At 44.2% G+C, this 15,805-nt stretch overlaps 2 protein-coding genes across 3 annotated transcripts; both read right to left on the bottom strand.

Moving 5' to 3' along the window:
• Positions 1-2,917: 2,917 nt before the first annotated feature.
• Positions 2,918-9,948, bottom strand: myoz2a (myozenin 2a). Of its 2 annotated transcripts, none has more exons than XM_035148880.2 (6): positions 9,757-9,948; positions 8,959-9,048; positions 8,029-8,195; positions 6,014-6,155; positions 4,013-4,199; positions 2,918-3,449 (listed from the first exon to the last, which is right to left on the bottom strand). In XM_035148880.2, the coding sequence occupies exons 2-6, from the start codon at positions 9,038-9,040 to the stop codon at positions 3,221-3,223; spliced, it is 807 nt and encodes a 268-aa protein (XP_035004771.1). In that variant the 5' UTR covers positions 9,041-9,048; positions 9,757-9,948; the 3' UTR covers positions 2,918-3,220. The 2 variants fall into 2 exon arrangements, with proteins under 2 accessions (XP_035004771.1, XP_035004770.1); XM_035148879.2 differs by having other exon boundaries at positions 9,728-9,948.
• Positions 9,949-12,828: 2,880 nt separating this feature from the next.
• On the bottom strand, positions 12,829-15,737 carry LOC118102267 (synaptopodin-2). Its single transcript, XM_047338916.1, has one exon. It carries the CDS (start codon positions 13,905-13,907, stop codon positions 13,389-13,391), a length of 519 nt encoding a protein of 172 aa, XP_047194872.1. The 5' UTR covers positions 13,908-15,737; the 3' UTR covers positions 12,829-13,388.
• Between the last annotated feature and the right edge of the window lie 68 nt (positions 15,738-15,805).

Consider the following 15,805-nt stretch of genomic DNA (forward strand, 5'->3'; position numbering starts at 1 on the left):
GAAATGAGCGCGTTGCTTAAAAGTTGTTTGCACCTAAAAGATGAGAGATTCATTCACCTCGGGCTCCTGTAATGCTCCCAAACTCTCACACACTGAAACTGGCATGATCACCACCGAACGTGCACGTACGCACGCAGGCATCCGCCCTCTCACACACTCTGTTGACATTTGACGGACTGAAAAATGTTCTCGACCTGAAACATAGTTCAACCCGTTGCGTCATTTCACCCCCTGTTCCACAATTGGAATGCGTGCCCTCCCGACACCTTTCACCTCACCTCGCTGGCAACCCAACACCACCACCACCCCCCCGGCGCTTCCTGACCCCTGGGATGTTTTATTCCCGCTCGTATTTTTAGATATCCCATTGAGCTTTGCACTTTCCTGTGAAAATAACCACCTGCTGCGCACATCCATCAGGCTGAGCGAGTCCATCATGTCATCGGACGAGAGAGTCGTGAGCTGAAACATTAACACTCGGCGGATTAGCCGTGCTTTGCGGTAACCTGTTTTTCGTGTCAGGGGGTCGCTTTAACACAATACTCCAAGGTTAATCCCAGATTTCCAACATGTCTGGTGGAAAATGTTGAACTCCACCTATAATCTGTGAAAAAAAAAAGGGTCTTTAATGCTAAAATCTTACTGTATGACCCCCCCATCAAAGTGCAACTCAGTGCCCTTGCAGTTTTTAAGTTTGTTGTCTCATTTGACCCATGCATACTTAAAGAAATCCTCCTGGGATATTGCCCGGTCATGTGGCACAACCTTTAAGCGGTTGTCTGTGTCAGCAGCGTGCGGCAGACCCTGTGTTCGCTGCTGTGTGTGCAGATGGAAACCCGAGGGACCCGAAGGTTTAAAACATGACAAGTGAATGCAACAACAGCAAGAGAGTCCATCGTTTAACGCTGATAAAGACAGTGAGGACCAGCTGCTCGGTTGCGGCCCCGGCTCGGAGTGCAAAACAGAAGATGAAATTTAATCAAATCGGACTTCTGTCTGGCTCCGTGCACACTTTAAAAAATTGGCATGATCCCATCTTATCAGGCTTTTTCTTTCTTCCTTCCTCTTTCTATAAGCACTGCACTGTATTTGAGCTCACAGCACGATACCCCTACACTCTCCCCGGTGCTCTTCCCCAGAGGGTCAGAGTAAACCCTGCACCTCACAGCCTATAATCCAGTGTCCAGGGCCGAGTGTGCCATCCCATGCCAAGGCAAACACGCCTGAGGGGAAACCAGTAGCAGTTACAGACTAATAATTGAATTGTCTGGCTCCCCGACCCTCAGCCCACGCCGCACTCCCTGCCAATAATATTTCCGTTGCTGCATTTTGATAATGGCCACAATCAAAGTTCAGATAGAGTTCATGTCTGCCCTCGATAAACAGTGCTCAATATTTACAATGGTGCTTGGCAGAGCGACGAGAGCCCCGCTGGATGCTGGGTCACATGGGGCGGGTGGTGCGGCGGACACACCGTTCTCCCCGATGAGGCTGGGGGAGAGGAATTCAATAGGGCTGAGAAAGGGAGTGGCACCGGGGGCTGCGCATTCCAAAGGGTCTCTCCGACAGAGGCGAGGAATGCTGATGCTGGACTCGCTCACATGGCTGTAGGAAATCGGAGAGGCATTTCCCTTATTCATTCTTGGAGACAGAGAGGACTTACACGAAGTTAAACACATCCCCACATCCTTTAAACAAAGATACACACACTTCTAGACAATCAAGATTTTATCAAAAGAGCCACGCTGCCGATATTAGAAGTAATATTGTCACTTTCCACTGTATTTACTCGGGTGGAAATTTTGCACATGGCAACTTTTTGTATTTTATGACCATCAATATCTGACAGCACAACACAATGTGGTGACAGTGAATCACTTCACCAAGCATTCTGGAACAAATTCCAGATCCATCTTTTAAAATCAATTTCTTTCATCCACATCGGCATCACGTCTTCAAACCAACTCTGTTTATTAATATTAATATATTATATTATATTATTAACGTTATCTAACATATGACACTTTCAGAATGATTCACAGCTTCACCTACAGTGAGATCTGACTCCTCCTATCTGGTCCTTCATTTTATTTGATGCATGTATCTTCCTTTATTATATAATATTATTATATTCATATTATATTCTGATGAATACATGCACAAACTAACACTGTGGATGTCAAAGTGAAATATTTGACCTAAGATAAACATTACATTTACAAGTTTTAAAGAGACAGTAGAGACACATTAGTGGTATGAACTCACTTTTATATTCCTCACTCAGGAAAACATGTAGAAGACATCATCTGACCCCTTAACTGCAATTGGCACTGACAGCAAAAAGCTAGCATGTTAAGATGACGGCACAAACCAGTTTGTGTTTAATTAGGAAATAATAGATAGATTATTACACTATTATAAATTACAAATGAGAGAATACGAAAGACTCAGAGTATCTCTTACTTTAATTAGTCCCGTGTGTTTGCTTGAGCCGGTTGCTGGTGCTGTGGTACAATAAACACACAGGCAGATAAGGAGTGGGCCAGCTCATCCAGCCGCTCTCCCATCAATCCCACTCCTGCGACTGGGCATTGCCGAAAGGTGAGAGACACATCACTCAAGCCGCCCGTGTCAGTGAGGCAGATTTGATTTGTCAGGCAGTGTAACCTTGAGGCGTGTTACAGTGGCTCGCGTGTATCTTTGGCCTCTCGCACGATGCGGTAAGTGATGGGTTTGCATACGACTATGGCACGCGGGCGAGCGCCATCATTCACTCCAATGAGGCTCCGTTGTAGCTCAGACCCTCTCAATGTGAAATGATTACCTTGTGGGGGCTTGTCTGTGGAATATACGTCCGTAATTTTGTTGGTAGGCAAATGAAGCTCGAGCATGAAAAATGAAATGCTGAGAAGAATAATGAAGGACTTGTTGCATGACACACCTTTTTATTGTGCAAAACTTGTGTCTGCATGATAAAATACTCTTATGCACATTAATATACAACAAATTCCATTTATTACAGTAGTGTCTCTATGTGCTGCACATTAACTCATGATTTATGCGTCCCAGTGAAATGAAGGGATGCTGCACACACGATAACCTCAACCCGGACACTTTCTCTCACCCTGACTCTGTTCTGACCGAAAACGTTTCCCCCCCGCCCTCCCTAACCTTGGATGCAAGGAAGTTGACAGCATCTCTGTGTGACTTCATTACGGGTTCAAAGGTCGTCTGACTCAGGGATGAGCGTGGGCTCAAGGGAAATGGTGAGGAGGGGGACCGTCCCGCCCGTCGACACCCACCCCAGAGCGGATCTGTTGAAGGAGGATCGGTTGATCGGTGCGCCCCCCCGGAGCTCAGGGAAGTCGGGTAGGGCCTCGGCCTGTTCTGGCTTGTTGGGAGCAGGTCTGCTTGGTGTCTTGCCGAAGCCGCGAAACGGGGTCGCCACCCTGGATGTGACAGAGCGATAGTGTTAACGGTAGCTGTGGTGTGTGCTAGGGACTGCAGAGAGATTTTAAGTGACACAACTAATTAAAGTCAAGCAGAGAATCAGACCACGAGACACAGTCCAGGGGACAGCAGCTCAGAGTGAGATGCATATGTACATTATATGAAGGATGATACTTTGTTTGCACAGTGAGCACTTGCATGCATGATAAATTAAAACTAGGTAAACTCTAAATATTAAATACAAAAACTACCTTCTGCTGCAAAGGAAAAGTTGAAGTTATAAAACACTTTTTGCTGCTGTCAGCCTCTAATTTAGCTTACAATGCCTAATGCAAGCAACCTGAAGATCTAACTATACTTTCCAAATGTGTTCACAGTGGCCACTGTTTACCAAAACTTATAGTCTTGCTTTAAATTACAAATATTCATCCGTGTTAGCTTCATGACATTTGGCTCTTTACAGCCGGTGGTGTTCTATGACACAATCCTCCCATTATGATCCAGTTTATCATGACTTGTTATATTTCATTGATGACCTGCTGTTCATCTGTGTGCTCGTTACCTGTTGAAACTCTTGTACCCCGGTAGGTCTGGCTGGGCCTCGGGCTCGGGCATGCAGCTGGTGAGAGCGCTGCTGGCTAAGGCCGGATCACTGTTGATGGCCTGGTCCCAGGGTGAGAAGTAGGACTTTGGCACAGCCGTACAGTTGAACTTCTCTGGAGGGATGTCTTTTAAAGGACCTCCGTACCCTGTGGTGGGGTTACACAAAGCAGACAGAGATTGAGCAGGGGGCTTTTCTGTGTCAAATAAAGAGTAGACAGTAGTTTTTCTTTTTTAAATACACTTTTTCCCATCATTTATTCTTTTTATTTGTGCAAAATTAACTACGTTGAGGTCTTTAAACTCAAACTCTCTCTCTCTCTGTGCTATTAAAATGTAAATCTTTCAGTCTTAGTGCTTAACATTGTAAAAACCCTCCACAGTTTTTTTCTTCAGCCCTTTATTCCTCGCTCACAGCAAAACAAATAACGGCGCAGCCAGCGTCCCTGTGTGTGTGCGCGCCTGCGTGAATGTCTCCCTGCATAGTCTGTGTGTGTTGATGGGAAAGGCCGATCCGAAGCACTATCCTTCAAACCCAGCGCTTCACTCAGGGGGGGCTCGCAAGCTGAGGCCTTACATAATGCGAGGTGTCACGGCCTAACCTCTCACAATGAACAATCCCCCTTCCTGAGTTTATGTTTTGCCCTGAGGAGGAAGCAGAAGAGACCAAACAGACCTGCGGGGGAAGTTTACACATTTTTGGGGGGAATCTATTACAAAACATTGTATAAAAGATTTTTCTGAAGCCCGGGAACATTGTTCTTGCAGTCGGACATTTGGCTGGATTGGATATTTTTGTGGGTTGAGGAATGTCCCACACCGTGATCTAAGGCGTATGTGTGCAGATAAAAACATGATCCCAAAAAGACAGCAGGCTGGGATTTTGTACATTTTGTACATGGTTTTCTAGTTTTTATAAAAACATTTAAATGCTGAAATATAATCCTATAAAGACACATTTAACTTTTCTGTATGCTTTGAATAAAGCAACTCAAGTGCATGAAACAGTATATTTTTGCCAGTTGTACTATGCTTTCTTTGCAAGACTATACAATGTTTTTCCCATATATTCCCTGCCAATTACAAGTTATTATAAGTAATATAAGTTGTTGTAAGTTTTCTCTGTATATCAATCGCCTGGTCACATATTTTGCCGTCAGTACACGGACATAGAAGACGCACCCCTGGGTGATGAGTGTGCTATTTTAAGGATTCTTACAATTCGATACCTAATGCACTTTGGCCTGATTTCTGCTACAGCTGGAGTGACTTCATTCAGACAGTTATGGGTGGCGTCTGTTTGCGTATGCTCATCCCTCAATCAGCGCCGGATTTGTGTCAACTGGGCACAACTGAGACGCGAGGGAGGATGTGTGTGCAAAGCTGATGGTATCAGTGGCACGGGAGGCACAAAGGAAACACTTCCCGTTGGTAAACTCAACAATTTCTCCTTTTAAAAAGATAGCCGTGGCCGATTGTGACGAGTTTGGGAGAGGTGGGGGGTTGGAGGAGTTGCGATAATGATAGAATGGGAGGGGATAAGACAGGCGGGGAGACGGAGAATAAAAACGAGAAATCATATTCCGCTCTCGTCCAGCAGATTCCAGACGAGAAGAAAATGTTTTCCTTCATGATCAGAGCCTGCGTAAGTGCAAACAATGAGAAACAGTGGAATTCTTATCTAAGCATGAGAGGAGAGCACGTTGATACAACAAGAATACCACTTCTCCTGAGCTGCACTGTACATTTAGTCCATGTTTAACAAAATACAAAAGTGAGACAAAATCATACCAAATGTACTAAAAGACACTGGTCAGGACATTCTAGTGCATCGTGGACCAAACAGGGACCAAAGAAGGTCACTTGGTTTGTCAACTCAGCTTTACTTTATCAGTGCCGCAACAGTCTTGAGTCCTTGAAATGTGTTGGTGTTCCAGTACAGTGCATCACCAGCGTTACCCACCCGGGGCAATGCTGTCTGGATTCGGCTCCGCTCTTCCATCTGGTGTGTCACACGGCTCCTCTTTGGGTGGCTGGTTGTCCCCGGAGTTGTTTTCGCCACTGTGGCAGTCCGCGGGATTCTCCGTCTGAGAAACCACTCCGTTCTAGAAGAAAGATCGAAGAGGTGAATCGAGCGCAGAGGTAAAGTTGAACTCAAAGTGTGTTGAGATTAAGAGTTCACGATATTGAGCACAGATATTAAAGTTTCCATTTTTCTGAGCAACTCATAATCTGCATTAACATGAAAATGTGTTTGCCCATAGACTGTATTTAAAGATGGATGACATGACGGCTCCTCAAAAGTGAAGCCAAATTGTCTCAATCGCCACCTGGTGGTCAGCAGCAGTTAAGGTCCTAAATCGTATTATCGTATTAGTATTAGAGACTCCCGATTGGTTGAGTGCGCGTATCGGTGGAACCTCGTTTCCACTGCTCCACGTCCCAAACTCTACTGCAAAGATTCTGTCTCCAAATGGGCAACAGGGCAGCATTCGTATCCAGGATGATTAACTTCCTTTCTAGATAGTGGAGACATGTCGTCCATCTTTATATATAGTCTCATCTTTTGGCCATTTTGGGGCTGAGGAAAGAAGTTGTAAATATGTGATATTTATAGCGAGGGGTCCTTCAAGTGCTTTGAAAAGTTGAGCGTACATCTGCAGTTGCACTAAACAAGAATCTATTTTTCCGAGGAAGATTGTGTAATATGATTGAAAGCTGCAGGACAGACAGTATGTGAACCCTTGGACTGTTATTTGACAGACCGCAAAATTAATTAACAACAGTTTCCATTTTTTCCCCCTGTTTTATGGACACACAATAAATACAAAAGTGATGCATGCACAGTAAATCTGGAGCGTGGCGGATTCTTATTGAAACCAAATGTTTCACTTTTCAACCCTGCTTTGCTTCATGCAGTAAATGTTTTTATTTCTCCAGCAGCAGAGAGACTGTCTGCCTGTCCATTTTCTCTCTCTCTCTCTCTCAGCACAGGAGACATTGTCTTCTGGGCTGGGACGAAATGTACCGCAGCCCGAGCATCCAGCTTTCATCCCTCTGAAAGATATTTATGATGATTTACTGCAGGACTTCCTCAGGAAATGTTGACAACTTGAAACAAAATCCCTCCGTTGCCCTGAGCAATAAACAAACCAGAGATATGCGAGTCCGACTCACTTCAAAGATGAGGAGGGGAAAAAAACAAAACTTCCCTGGAGCATAATAATAATTTTATCTATGGGCTTCAAGACGGCAACGAAAAGTACACAAGGCCACCGCAAAACTAAATGAAAGAGGATTTAACCAGTGTTGCGAATGAATTAAGAATATAACACAGAGACACTTAGATATTTTAGCGTGATTCAGTTTTACTGACAGATCAGGCTAAGCCGCTGGGAAAAGGAAATGCTGAGTTGGCACACTGCCCATGCACACACAAAGGGCAGCTGGAAGACTTTCACTGCTACTATTCTGTGCCACTCCACGCATGTAGCACGAGTGGTGGAAACACCTCAAGTGCTTAATCTTTCCCACATATACTTAGTCAGGATGTAAGGTATTGTGCAAATATTGTTCATGTGATTGAGAGCAAAGACGTGGTGACAATGAGTGACAGCACATTACCACCGTATGGAATTCTTACAATAACCTCTTCATCAAAGTGAATTTCATTTGCTTGTTATGTCCTTATCTCGGGCACTATAAATTTGTATATATTAAAAAAAACTGAACTTGTAACCGCTTCCCCTGCTTCCAGCCTGTATGATATTTTATATTTTAACCGTACCTTCCTGACTCTCAGACATTTGAGTGCTATTGATCATCTCATCTAAGTTTTAGTCAGCGATTCAGTCTCTATCTACTCCTGTAACAAACAATTTAGACAGGAGTGATTCGATTTCATGACTCGAGAATGAATTCCGAATGCTTGTGTGCTTTTGTGTTTGCCCCATCACGCACTTCATTGTTTCTGCTTACACTGATCTGGTTGTTGTTGTGGTTCTGGATGCTCTCGAAAGTGTATTTCTCCGAGCGTCGCTGGCGCATTTTGAAGAGACGGGAGCCCCGGTTGGAGGCGAGCGACAGCTCCTCCAGCATGATGTCCTTAGGCACGCTCACTTTCTTCCCAAGATCCATCTCGATGTCTAGACACAAAGAAACAAACAGAAGACTGAAGAGAATGTGTGTATTCGCTGTTTGCCGGTCCACGCTTGATCAGACTTCTAACATATTTCTTTTTTCGTATACTCCCATCGATCAAACTTCATTCAACACAAAAAAATAAATTATGGTCGTTGAACACGGTAGGAAAAGTGCTGCTGCAGCAGAAGGGGCCTACTGCACGGCAGTATAATGAATGAGGCATCATCTCCCCACATAATCCACTCATGTCCAGATCTTGTTTTGTGGTTAGCGCCGCTACTGCATGCTGATCACGGATATGTCACAGGCCTATATCCGAGTGTGAGAGGTGTAATTTGCCAGGATATCTTTCAGCTGTCAGTAGCCTTCAGACGCTCCCTATCCCACTGAACCACGCAGTTGTCCTTGCCCAGAAATAGCTTGTTCAAAAGGACAACGACAAAGGGATTAGTTTCTTTGGCCCATAAAAGTATTCATTTGGTTATTTATAGTCAGGCAACTGCTGGACTGGCAAATGTTGAACTCACACCTTCCACAGTGAGTGTGGCAGTCATATTAGACACCCCAATATGTGTGTGGAGGGCAGGGTGTGTGTTTACAGTGAAGTTAATATGTGTGTGGATTACATACTGTAAGATATAAAGTTTAAATCCATCTTGATATGTGAAATAAGACAGAGGGTTGTAAGGAGCAGGATGTGAGGAGGTGAGATGGAAACCTAGCGGATGAGAAAAAAGGCAGGTGAAGAGGAAATGATTCATCTACCTTCCTGCGCTAGAACCTCCCTGCAGATCGCTGCCGCCTGCATTTTCCGCTCGCTGGTCGTCATGGTGGAGAACTGCGACATGGCTGCCCCTGGAGGGGGTTGGGGATGAGGCAGAAAGTCTCAGGAGACAGTGCACATCAGTACAACCTGTTCAAACGCACAACAAGACACAAAGGCAAGACAAACGCGGCCGCATGTTGGCCATCGATCGGCCAAACATCAGGCATCCACGCCACGCACAAAAAACCCACCCAAGCAGACAGAACCCATCGGGGCGGCGAAAAGGGCAAAGTTAGCACATCCCTTTAAATAACCTTGGCCTGTTAAACGCCAAGCACATGCTCTTCAGACATGGCAACCAGCTGTGTCAGGGGGTCCGGGAATCAATATGTTTGAAATTACCCAAGTGGGCTGAAAGGACACAGATAGAAACATGCCGCTGTCACAGCACACACGTGACGACGGGCCGGATGAAATAGCACAGCGGAGGGTTTACACCAAGGTATCAAGTGGACACAACTCAAGTGTTATATTCCATTCCAAAAATAGTTTTCTTGGGGGACGGGGATGGAACAAAGGAAGCCACTAGTCACCAAACATGTCAAACAGGTAAGTAGACTTTAAGCAGCTTTATGCATTGCACTGTTAAAACCAGGTTAGGTTCTCCACATAAAAACATTAAGATAAAAGCCATTATGGAAAACACATCAAGCTGAGACTCAGAGAAAACTGGGAAGGGGGACGAACGTAAGAATCCTGGACACGTACCTGCGGAGAAGCCCAAAGCGATGTCTTACCTGTCCTGAGGGACCCTCGGGGAGTGGTGGCGGTCTCAATGTGTGCCTCGGGGTCAGAATTCAGAAAGGGGGAGAGGCAAGAGGGTCAGACTGGTGTGGTTTGGGTGCTCGTGGCTCCCCGGCACTGGGGCTCGTCGTGGGGAGGGTGGGCAGAGGGGGCTGCGGCCGGACCCGTCTGCCTGAGCGGCTGAATGAGTGGGTGGGTTGGTGTGAGTTTGTGTGTCGTCATTGGTATTTAGTTCACAAGCGGAGGGGGGGGGACTAAATTTAGAGCCCTGTCAGGATGGCTTGTAGGCTATCAGTGATTACCAACCAGGAATGAGTTACTTCTACAGTTACTAGTGTATGAGGAAGGATTGTAAAATAACTCATTTGATCAATGAGAATTAACGATTTGATTCAAAATAAATATCCACACTGAGAAAGCTATAACACCTGAACATTATTATGATCAAAAGTGTCTCACAACTAGTTATTAAGGGGGCAGAAACACAGAAATCACATACTATGAGTAAACAGTTTTATCGAAAAGTAAGTTAAAGATATAACATGTTGTAAAATGTAACTTTGGCCACTAGGAGTCTCTTAATCAAAACAACATCAGAAGACATAATTTTATGATGTTGCAAAGCAGCGTGGGATCATGGGAGTTATTGTCTTCACCTCCATTACTGATGAAAATCTACCAGATGCGACTCAAATGGATGAGTAAATTGCATATATGATGGTAGCAGAAATGTACTCTTACCTAAACCAACGTAAACATGTATTATGTAGTATGAAAAAACAATATTACATCATCTGTGATATGTTTCTATCATTGGCAGTTAAATAATATGCAATTCAAATTAATTCAAATAAACCCGTTTGTACGATGATGGGAGGTGTTAATTAAGGGGTACTTGAGTTTTCTGACGAAACGAAAACAACACTTATTGATATGACTACTGCTTCAGCTATTCTATATCCCCCATGACTGCCTGAGCTTTATCTGTGGCAAAAGACAGATAGTGACGTACAGTACAAAGGCCAATGATCTGTTTGCAAATATACATGAACTCTGAAAGCACCACGGGGATACAAATTTTTTTTAAAAAAGCACCCTTGGAAAACACTGACAAAGCTTTAGCATCCAAAATAAAGTTGATTCAGCTGCCTCTGTATTTATCAGCTGCTGTGGACTTGCAGTGCACAGCCAACAATAAATACATTCAGTGACAGGCAGCACGGGAACATCGCCCCCTCAGGGCCCGCAGACCAATCAGATACTATTTGCTTTAAAGGCCGTCATGTGATATAGGAGAGACAGGGGCTTAATGGGATGCACTCACCTTATAATCCAGTCACAATGTTTTAATTGACTTTGCTGAATTTAATTTAGCTCCTATATATTTATTTATTTGGCGGAAGAGACAAATAAAGGGAGACAGGGGAGAATCTGCTCAAGCATAATGCTGGATGTTCAGGGGTGCAGTGTGTTTCCTTCCATACAGGAAACTATACCAGACGCCTCATACACAAAATGAAATATCGTCCCTATTGCGATTCACGCTTCACCATTTGAATACTCTGAAGAGTCTCTTCCAAATCTAAATTGCCGGTGGGGGGAAATAATTTCTGTTTATCGTCTCCCTCCCTGTGCCCTTATCTCTCATTCTCTAATGGTGCGGCTACAGTAAGCACCCACTGTTGTTATGTAACATGTGGTCACCATGGGAACAATACCCCCTACCCCCTAACCCAACCCCTTCCAACCTAACCCCCCCCTCTGCTGGATATGCAGCCAGGGACTGTTGAAGACAACACGTCGCACAGAAAAGCTTCCTGGGACGGCACAGCGAGCAACGAATGGCCCGGAGCAAAGTATTTCACGCTGGGAATAAAAGAGCAAAGAGCACAGAGACACAGTGGAGTTGGTGAAGAAGTGTCATTTCCGTGTATTTATTCTTGAAAAATGTGAAACCATATCGGAGTTAGGTCGGAACAGATAGGTATTGATTATTGGAAATCGCATCAGAACCACAAGTCATGCTCGTATGCAAGCGATACAGTGAAATGATCACAGATGCACAAAAACACGACAGGAGGCTCAACACACACAATGTTGTGTGAGGAGTCGTATTTGTATTTATGAGATTATGTACACACTGTGGGGGGGGGGGACAACCTTGTCTGAATTGGAAGAGATGATTGCAAGTCGCTAGCAAAAGCCCAAACCAAACTCAAGCCTCAAACTCATTAAACACTGTAAGCAATCGTCCCGCTGCCACTAAACCATAATAAATCATAAAACTCTCTTCTGCAAAATAAGAATTCAGAATTCGATTAATAACCAGTCGTTGGTTCTACTTTAAATCCAAACTAAAATACTACTGTCCTTCTACGTGCTAGTTTTCCAGGCGGCAAACCAAAAAAAAAGTGTTGGAAAACTCTTCTTCTCATCTTCCCTCTCTCTGAGTAGTTGGTGGCTATATGCTAATGCAATAATTAAAATGAACCAGGTAAATTAATCTCACTTATTCACACTTACGTAACCACACGTCTCGCCCACAGCGAGTTAAGCCTCACCTCTAAACGCCATCCTGACCTTGGAAGGATTTTCCCGGTCTGAAAACACCACCCCTCGAGTTTCGTGGATTGAAAAATCAAAAAAAACAAAACCAGCAAAAACACGAAAAAAGTCAAATGTGCACGTTCACTGCAAGAACCAGCATGCTGAATACATACATCCACAGCAGAAAATGAAACCGGGATGAGCCACAAGCTCGGGACAATTCTAGAGACATTCTGTAACTTACTAAGGGGAACGTAGGTTTCTTCATTTTCTCTGTCATCATCCCCTCATATCTCTTTTCTCAGGACACCATCATTACCTCCGCCAAGGTTTGTTTGTTTGAGTTGAGGATTATGGAAAAAGCACAAAATGGAATACCGCGAAACTTGGTAAAACAATTGAATGTGGAACAAGAGAGAAGCCATTACATTTCGGGGAGGATCCGGAAAAAGTCAGGAATGTTTTATCACTTTCTGTAACATTGCGAAATAGGGTGTTTGACAGTTAAAAAAATATCTTTGAGTGAAATAAAAAAAAATCGGGATCGAGATGTACTTTCATAAGGCGACTGTTGGACCTTGGCGGAGGTATGCGCTCTACTGAGTACTTCGAGTTACTCGTCTTCCACATTCTGAAAGTTTAACTGAACACTCAGCTATCGTCATCTCCAGACAAACTGTTTCTATATAATCATCCGAACCCTCCACTCATCCAGCACATGATTCACACTCAGTGCGTCCGTTCCATAACAACATGCTCACGGCTTTTTATGATGAACTAACTTCAGTGTATCCACCAATCAATTCACCGAGTAAACTCTCCGAACATTGTTAAAGTCATCATCGGTCTTCACATTTGATTGCTGCATGCAAATATTTCATCTAAATCTTTTCAAACTAAAGATTTAACAGGGGAAAAAAAGGTGAAAGTGTTTTTTTAAAACACGTAGTAGCATGAAAACCAGGAGAAATTCAAACAAGCCTTTCCAAATGTCCATATCATGTTTCGCTCACTGCTCACTCAAAACTGCGATGACGCTCTAACTTCACTTGATTGCGTCACAAGGTTGAGTTGTATCCTACCGTCTCCAATTCCAAGTGTTGCTGGTGTACACAGACTTGTAAGTTCCCAAGGGCCTCTTATACTCAAAGGAAGAGGCAGAGGGCCCAAGGCTGGCCTCTGTCACAGGCCTCCGAGGCTGCCACTGTCTGGGCAGAGACCGGTACCCGGCCGGACCAGCGACAGAGGAGACAACGCTCTTTGCTGGGGACACAAACGATGGCAGGGGGGCCTGACTCTGACTGCGGCTCTGGCTCCAAGTCTGGCTGCCAGTTTTCTGAGGGGCTTGGTAAGAACTCCCGGCCTTCCATTCCGCCGGCGGCTCGGGCAGCAGTTTGCGCTGGGCTGCCAAACGGACGTTGGAGGCGAGGGTTTGGTGGAGGTTCCGGAAAGAGAAGGCATCATCCACCAGGCCCAGGGGGTGTCGGGAGGCCGCCTCCCAGGGGGAAAGGGGCTTGTGGCCCTTCTCCAGCCGGGATCCCTGCCTTGCTGTGGGAGTTGCGAAGGCCCGAGTCGGAGGCCTCGGGGAAGAAGTCATCGAGGCGGACGTCTGGCCTCTGAATGGTGTTCTGGCTGGTGGGGAAAGAGAGTAGCTGCCAAGTGCCTGTAAAGAAAGATCCAGACATGTTTGTTTTAGTAAGGGTTCAGGTTTGTTTGGTTGACTGGCTCCTCCAGCCAAACCAAATCCGCTCGGAAAAAAATGATGGAAAACAGAGGAGCACTACGTCAGCACATTTCCAGGGCGATAACATTCTCATATTGTATTAAAAGGAACTCGGCTTAACATTGTATGTTAAGAAAGAAGGCAAAGATTTGAAATAGCCAGAAAAATAAACTAACAGTTTTATGACTTATTATTATTAAACCTATTGAGGAGCTAATAGTTCATTCCACCTTAAGCCTCCTCAGTGTGTGGACTATACTTCTCAGAACAACTGGCTCCATGAGAGTATTACCAACGTAAGCCACATTCAGCTTATCGTCACTGGATCTGATTTTCTACATGGCAACACATCTGAAGTAAAGCAGTGAGATGGTGAAGCTGCTAAATGCTTAATAGTAAAAACCTCCTCAGGGCTGCCCACAGATCCCAGGGTTACGTGGGGTGAAAAAGCACCTCTGACAACACAGTCTGTGGGGGGGAGAACAAATGCAGAAAAAAGGCAGTGCTGCCATCATCTGGCCAAAGATGTGTAAAATCAGCAGGTGGAAATGGAAAAAGAGCAGAATAGAAAAGAGTGCAGACATAAAAAAAAAGAAGTGTAGCTGAATGAGTCAATAGGGGGAATTAAATCTACGCTGACTCAGGTATCTCAAAGGCCTAGAATGCTTATGCCTATCCTGGAGTGAGGCAGACACTAGAATAGATCAGTAGATTAGCAGACAATCTGAGGTCACATATTTGCTTTGTGCAGTTTATGCCTGAAGCGCATTCAAGAGCGGAAGGTTGAACTGAACTAGGATCTTAATCTGATTTTTACAGAACATCAGCAACTTCCACGTTGGGGTTAAAACAGGTGGCGCACAGAATTGGTCACATACATATATTTAAAATTGAATGTGGGGTACCCATTTTGTCTGTTATCTGCAATTTGATTTTCCATTCATTGTTTTTATATGCTTCATTTAATTCTATGTACATGGTTATCTGTTAATACCAACTTTTCTTATAATGCTATTACATTTTTATTGACATGCTTTTATTTTCATATATTTTTTTATATCTTTATGCATCTATCTTTGTGTGGAGTGAAGCCTCTTGTTATTTAATTGCATCTAAGTATAATGACGAGACTTTTCATTTATTTATTTCCTTTTTAATTCAGATTTCAATTCAATGTCTTGTCTTCAGAACGCATTAGAAATTAAATATGGTTATTAAAAATGTGCGTGTAAACAACCAATATGGCGATATCGGGGGTCAACTCCAGCCATGTGAATAGGGATCAGCTTCCTCCAGATATAGCTGCAGAAATCTCTAGAATTAACACACCATTTGATATGAAAATTTCCACCGTACAAATAACTGCCCTTTCTCCAAATGCATGACATGACATGGATATACATTTCAGCAGGGGGCCCACTCCCTTGACCCACAGTTATCCAGTGAGGTCTCCTCCCTGGTGAGATCACCGGTCTAAGAATACCCTTAATGAATACATCACCAGGTAGTCATTCTGCAGGAATGTGCTGCTCAAGCATTCGCCTCAATCTGCTGAGAAAGTAGGTGATTCCTGTAATGAGGTGTTGGAGAACTCTTTATTGCGTGTCAGCTGTATTTTTGTTTTACTGTTAAGAAGTGATTGGTTTGTGAAAGACAGTGGGTGCAAGTGATACTTCAGTTGAAATCCATTTTGTCTGTGCTAATGCAAACATGATCTTTATCCGTATTTATAGTGCAGGTGAGAGAAAGTGGTGAAAGTCAGCGACACAAAA

Source organism: Hippoglossus stenolepis, chromosome 23 (assembly GCF_022539355.2).
Source record: "Hippoglossus stenolepis isolate QCI-W04-F060 chromosome 23, HSTE1.2, whole genome shotgun sequence".
In the NCBI taxonomy this organism is placed as follows: Eukaryota; Metazoa; Chordata; class Actinopteri; order Pleuronectiformes; family Pleuronectidae; genus Hippoglossus; species Hippoglossus stenolepis.

What these genes read in the sequence shown, in the direction of transcription:
- myoz2a (XM_035148880.2), bottom strand. Translation starts at nt 9,040, where the DNA reads ATGTCGCAGTTCTCCACCATGACGACCAGCGAGCGGAAAATGCAGGCG. An exon ending in ACAACAACAACCAGATCAGT is followed by an intron (nt 6,156 to 8,028) that starts GTAAGCAGAAAC and finishes TCTTTCTTCTAG; the next exon opens with AACGGAGTGGTTTCTCAGAC. An exon ending in GGGTACAAGAGTTTCAACAG is followed by an intron (nt 3,450 to 4,012) that starts GTAACGAGCACA and finishes TGTCACATCCAG; the next exon opens with GGTGGCGACCCCGTTTCGCG.
- LOC118102267 (XM_047338916.1), bottom strand. Translation starts at nt 13,907, where the DNA reads ATGACTTCTTCCCCGAGGCCTCCGACTCGGGCCTTCGCAACTCCCACA.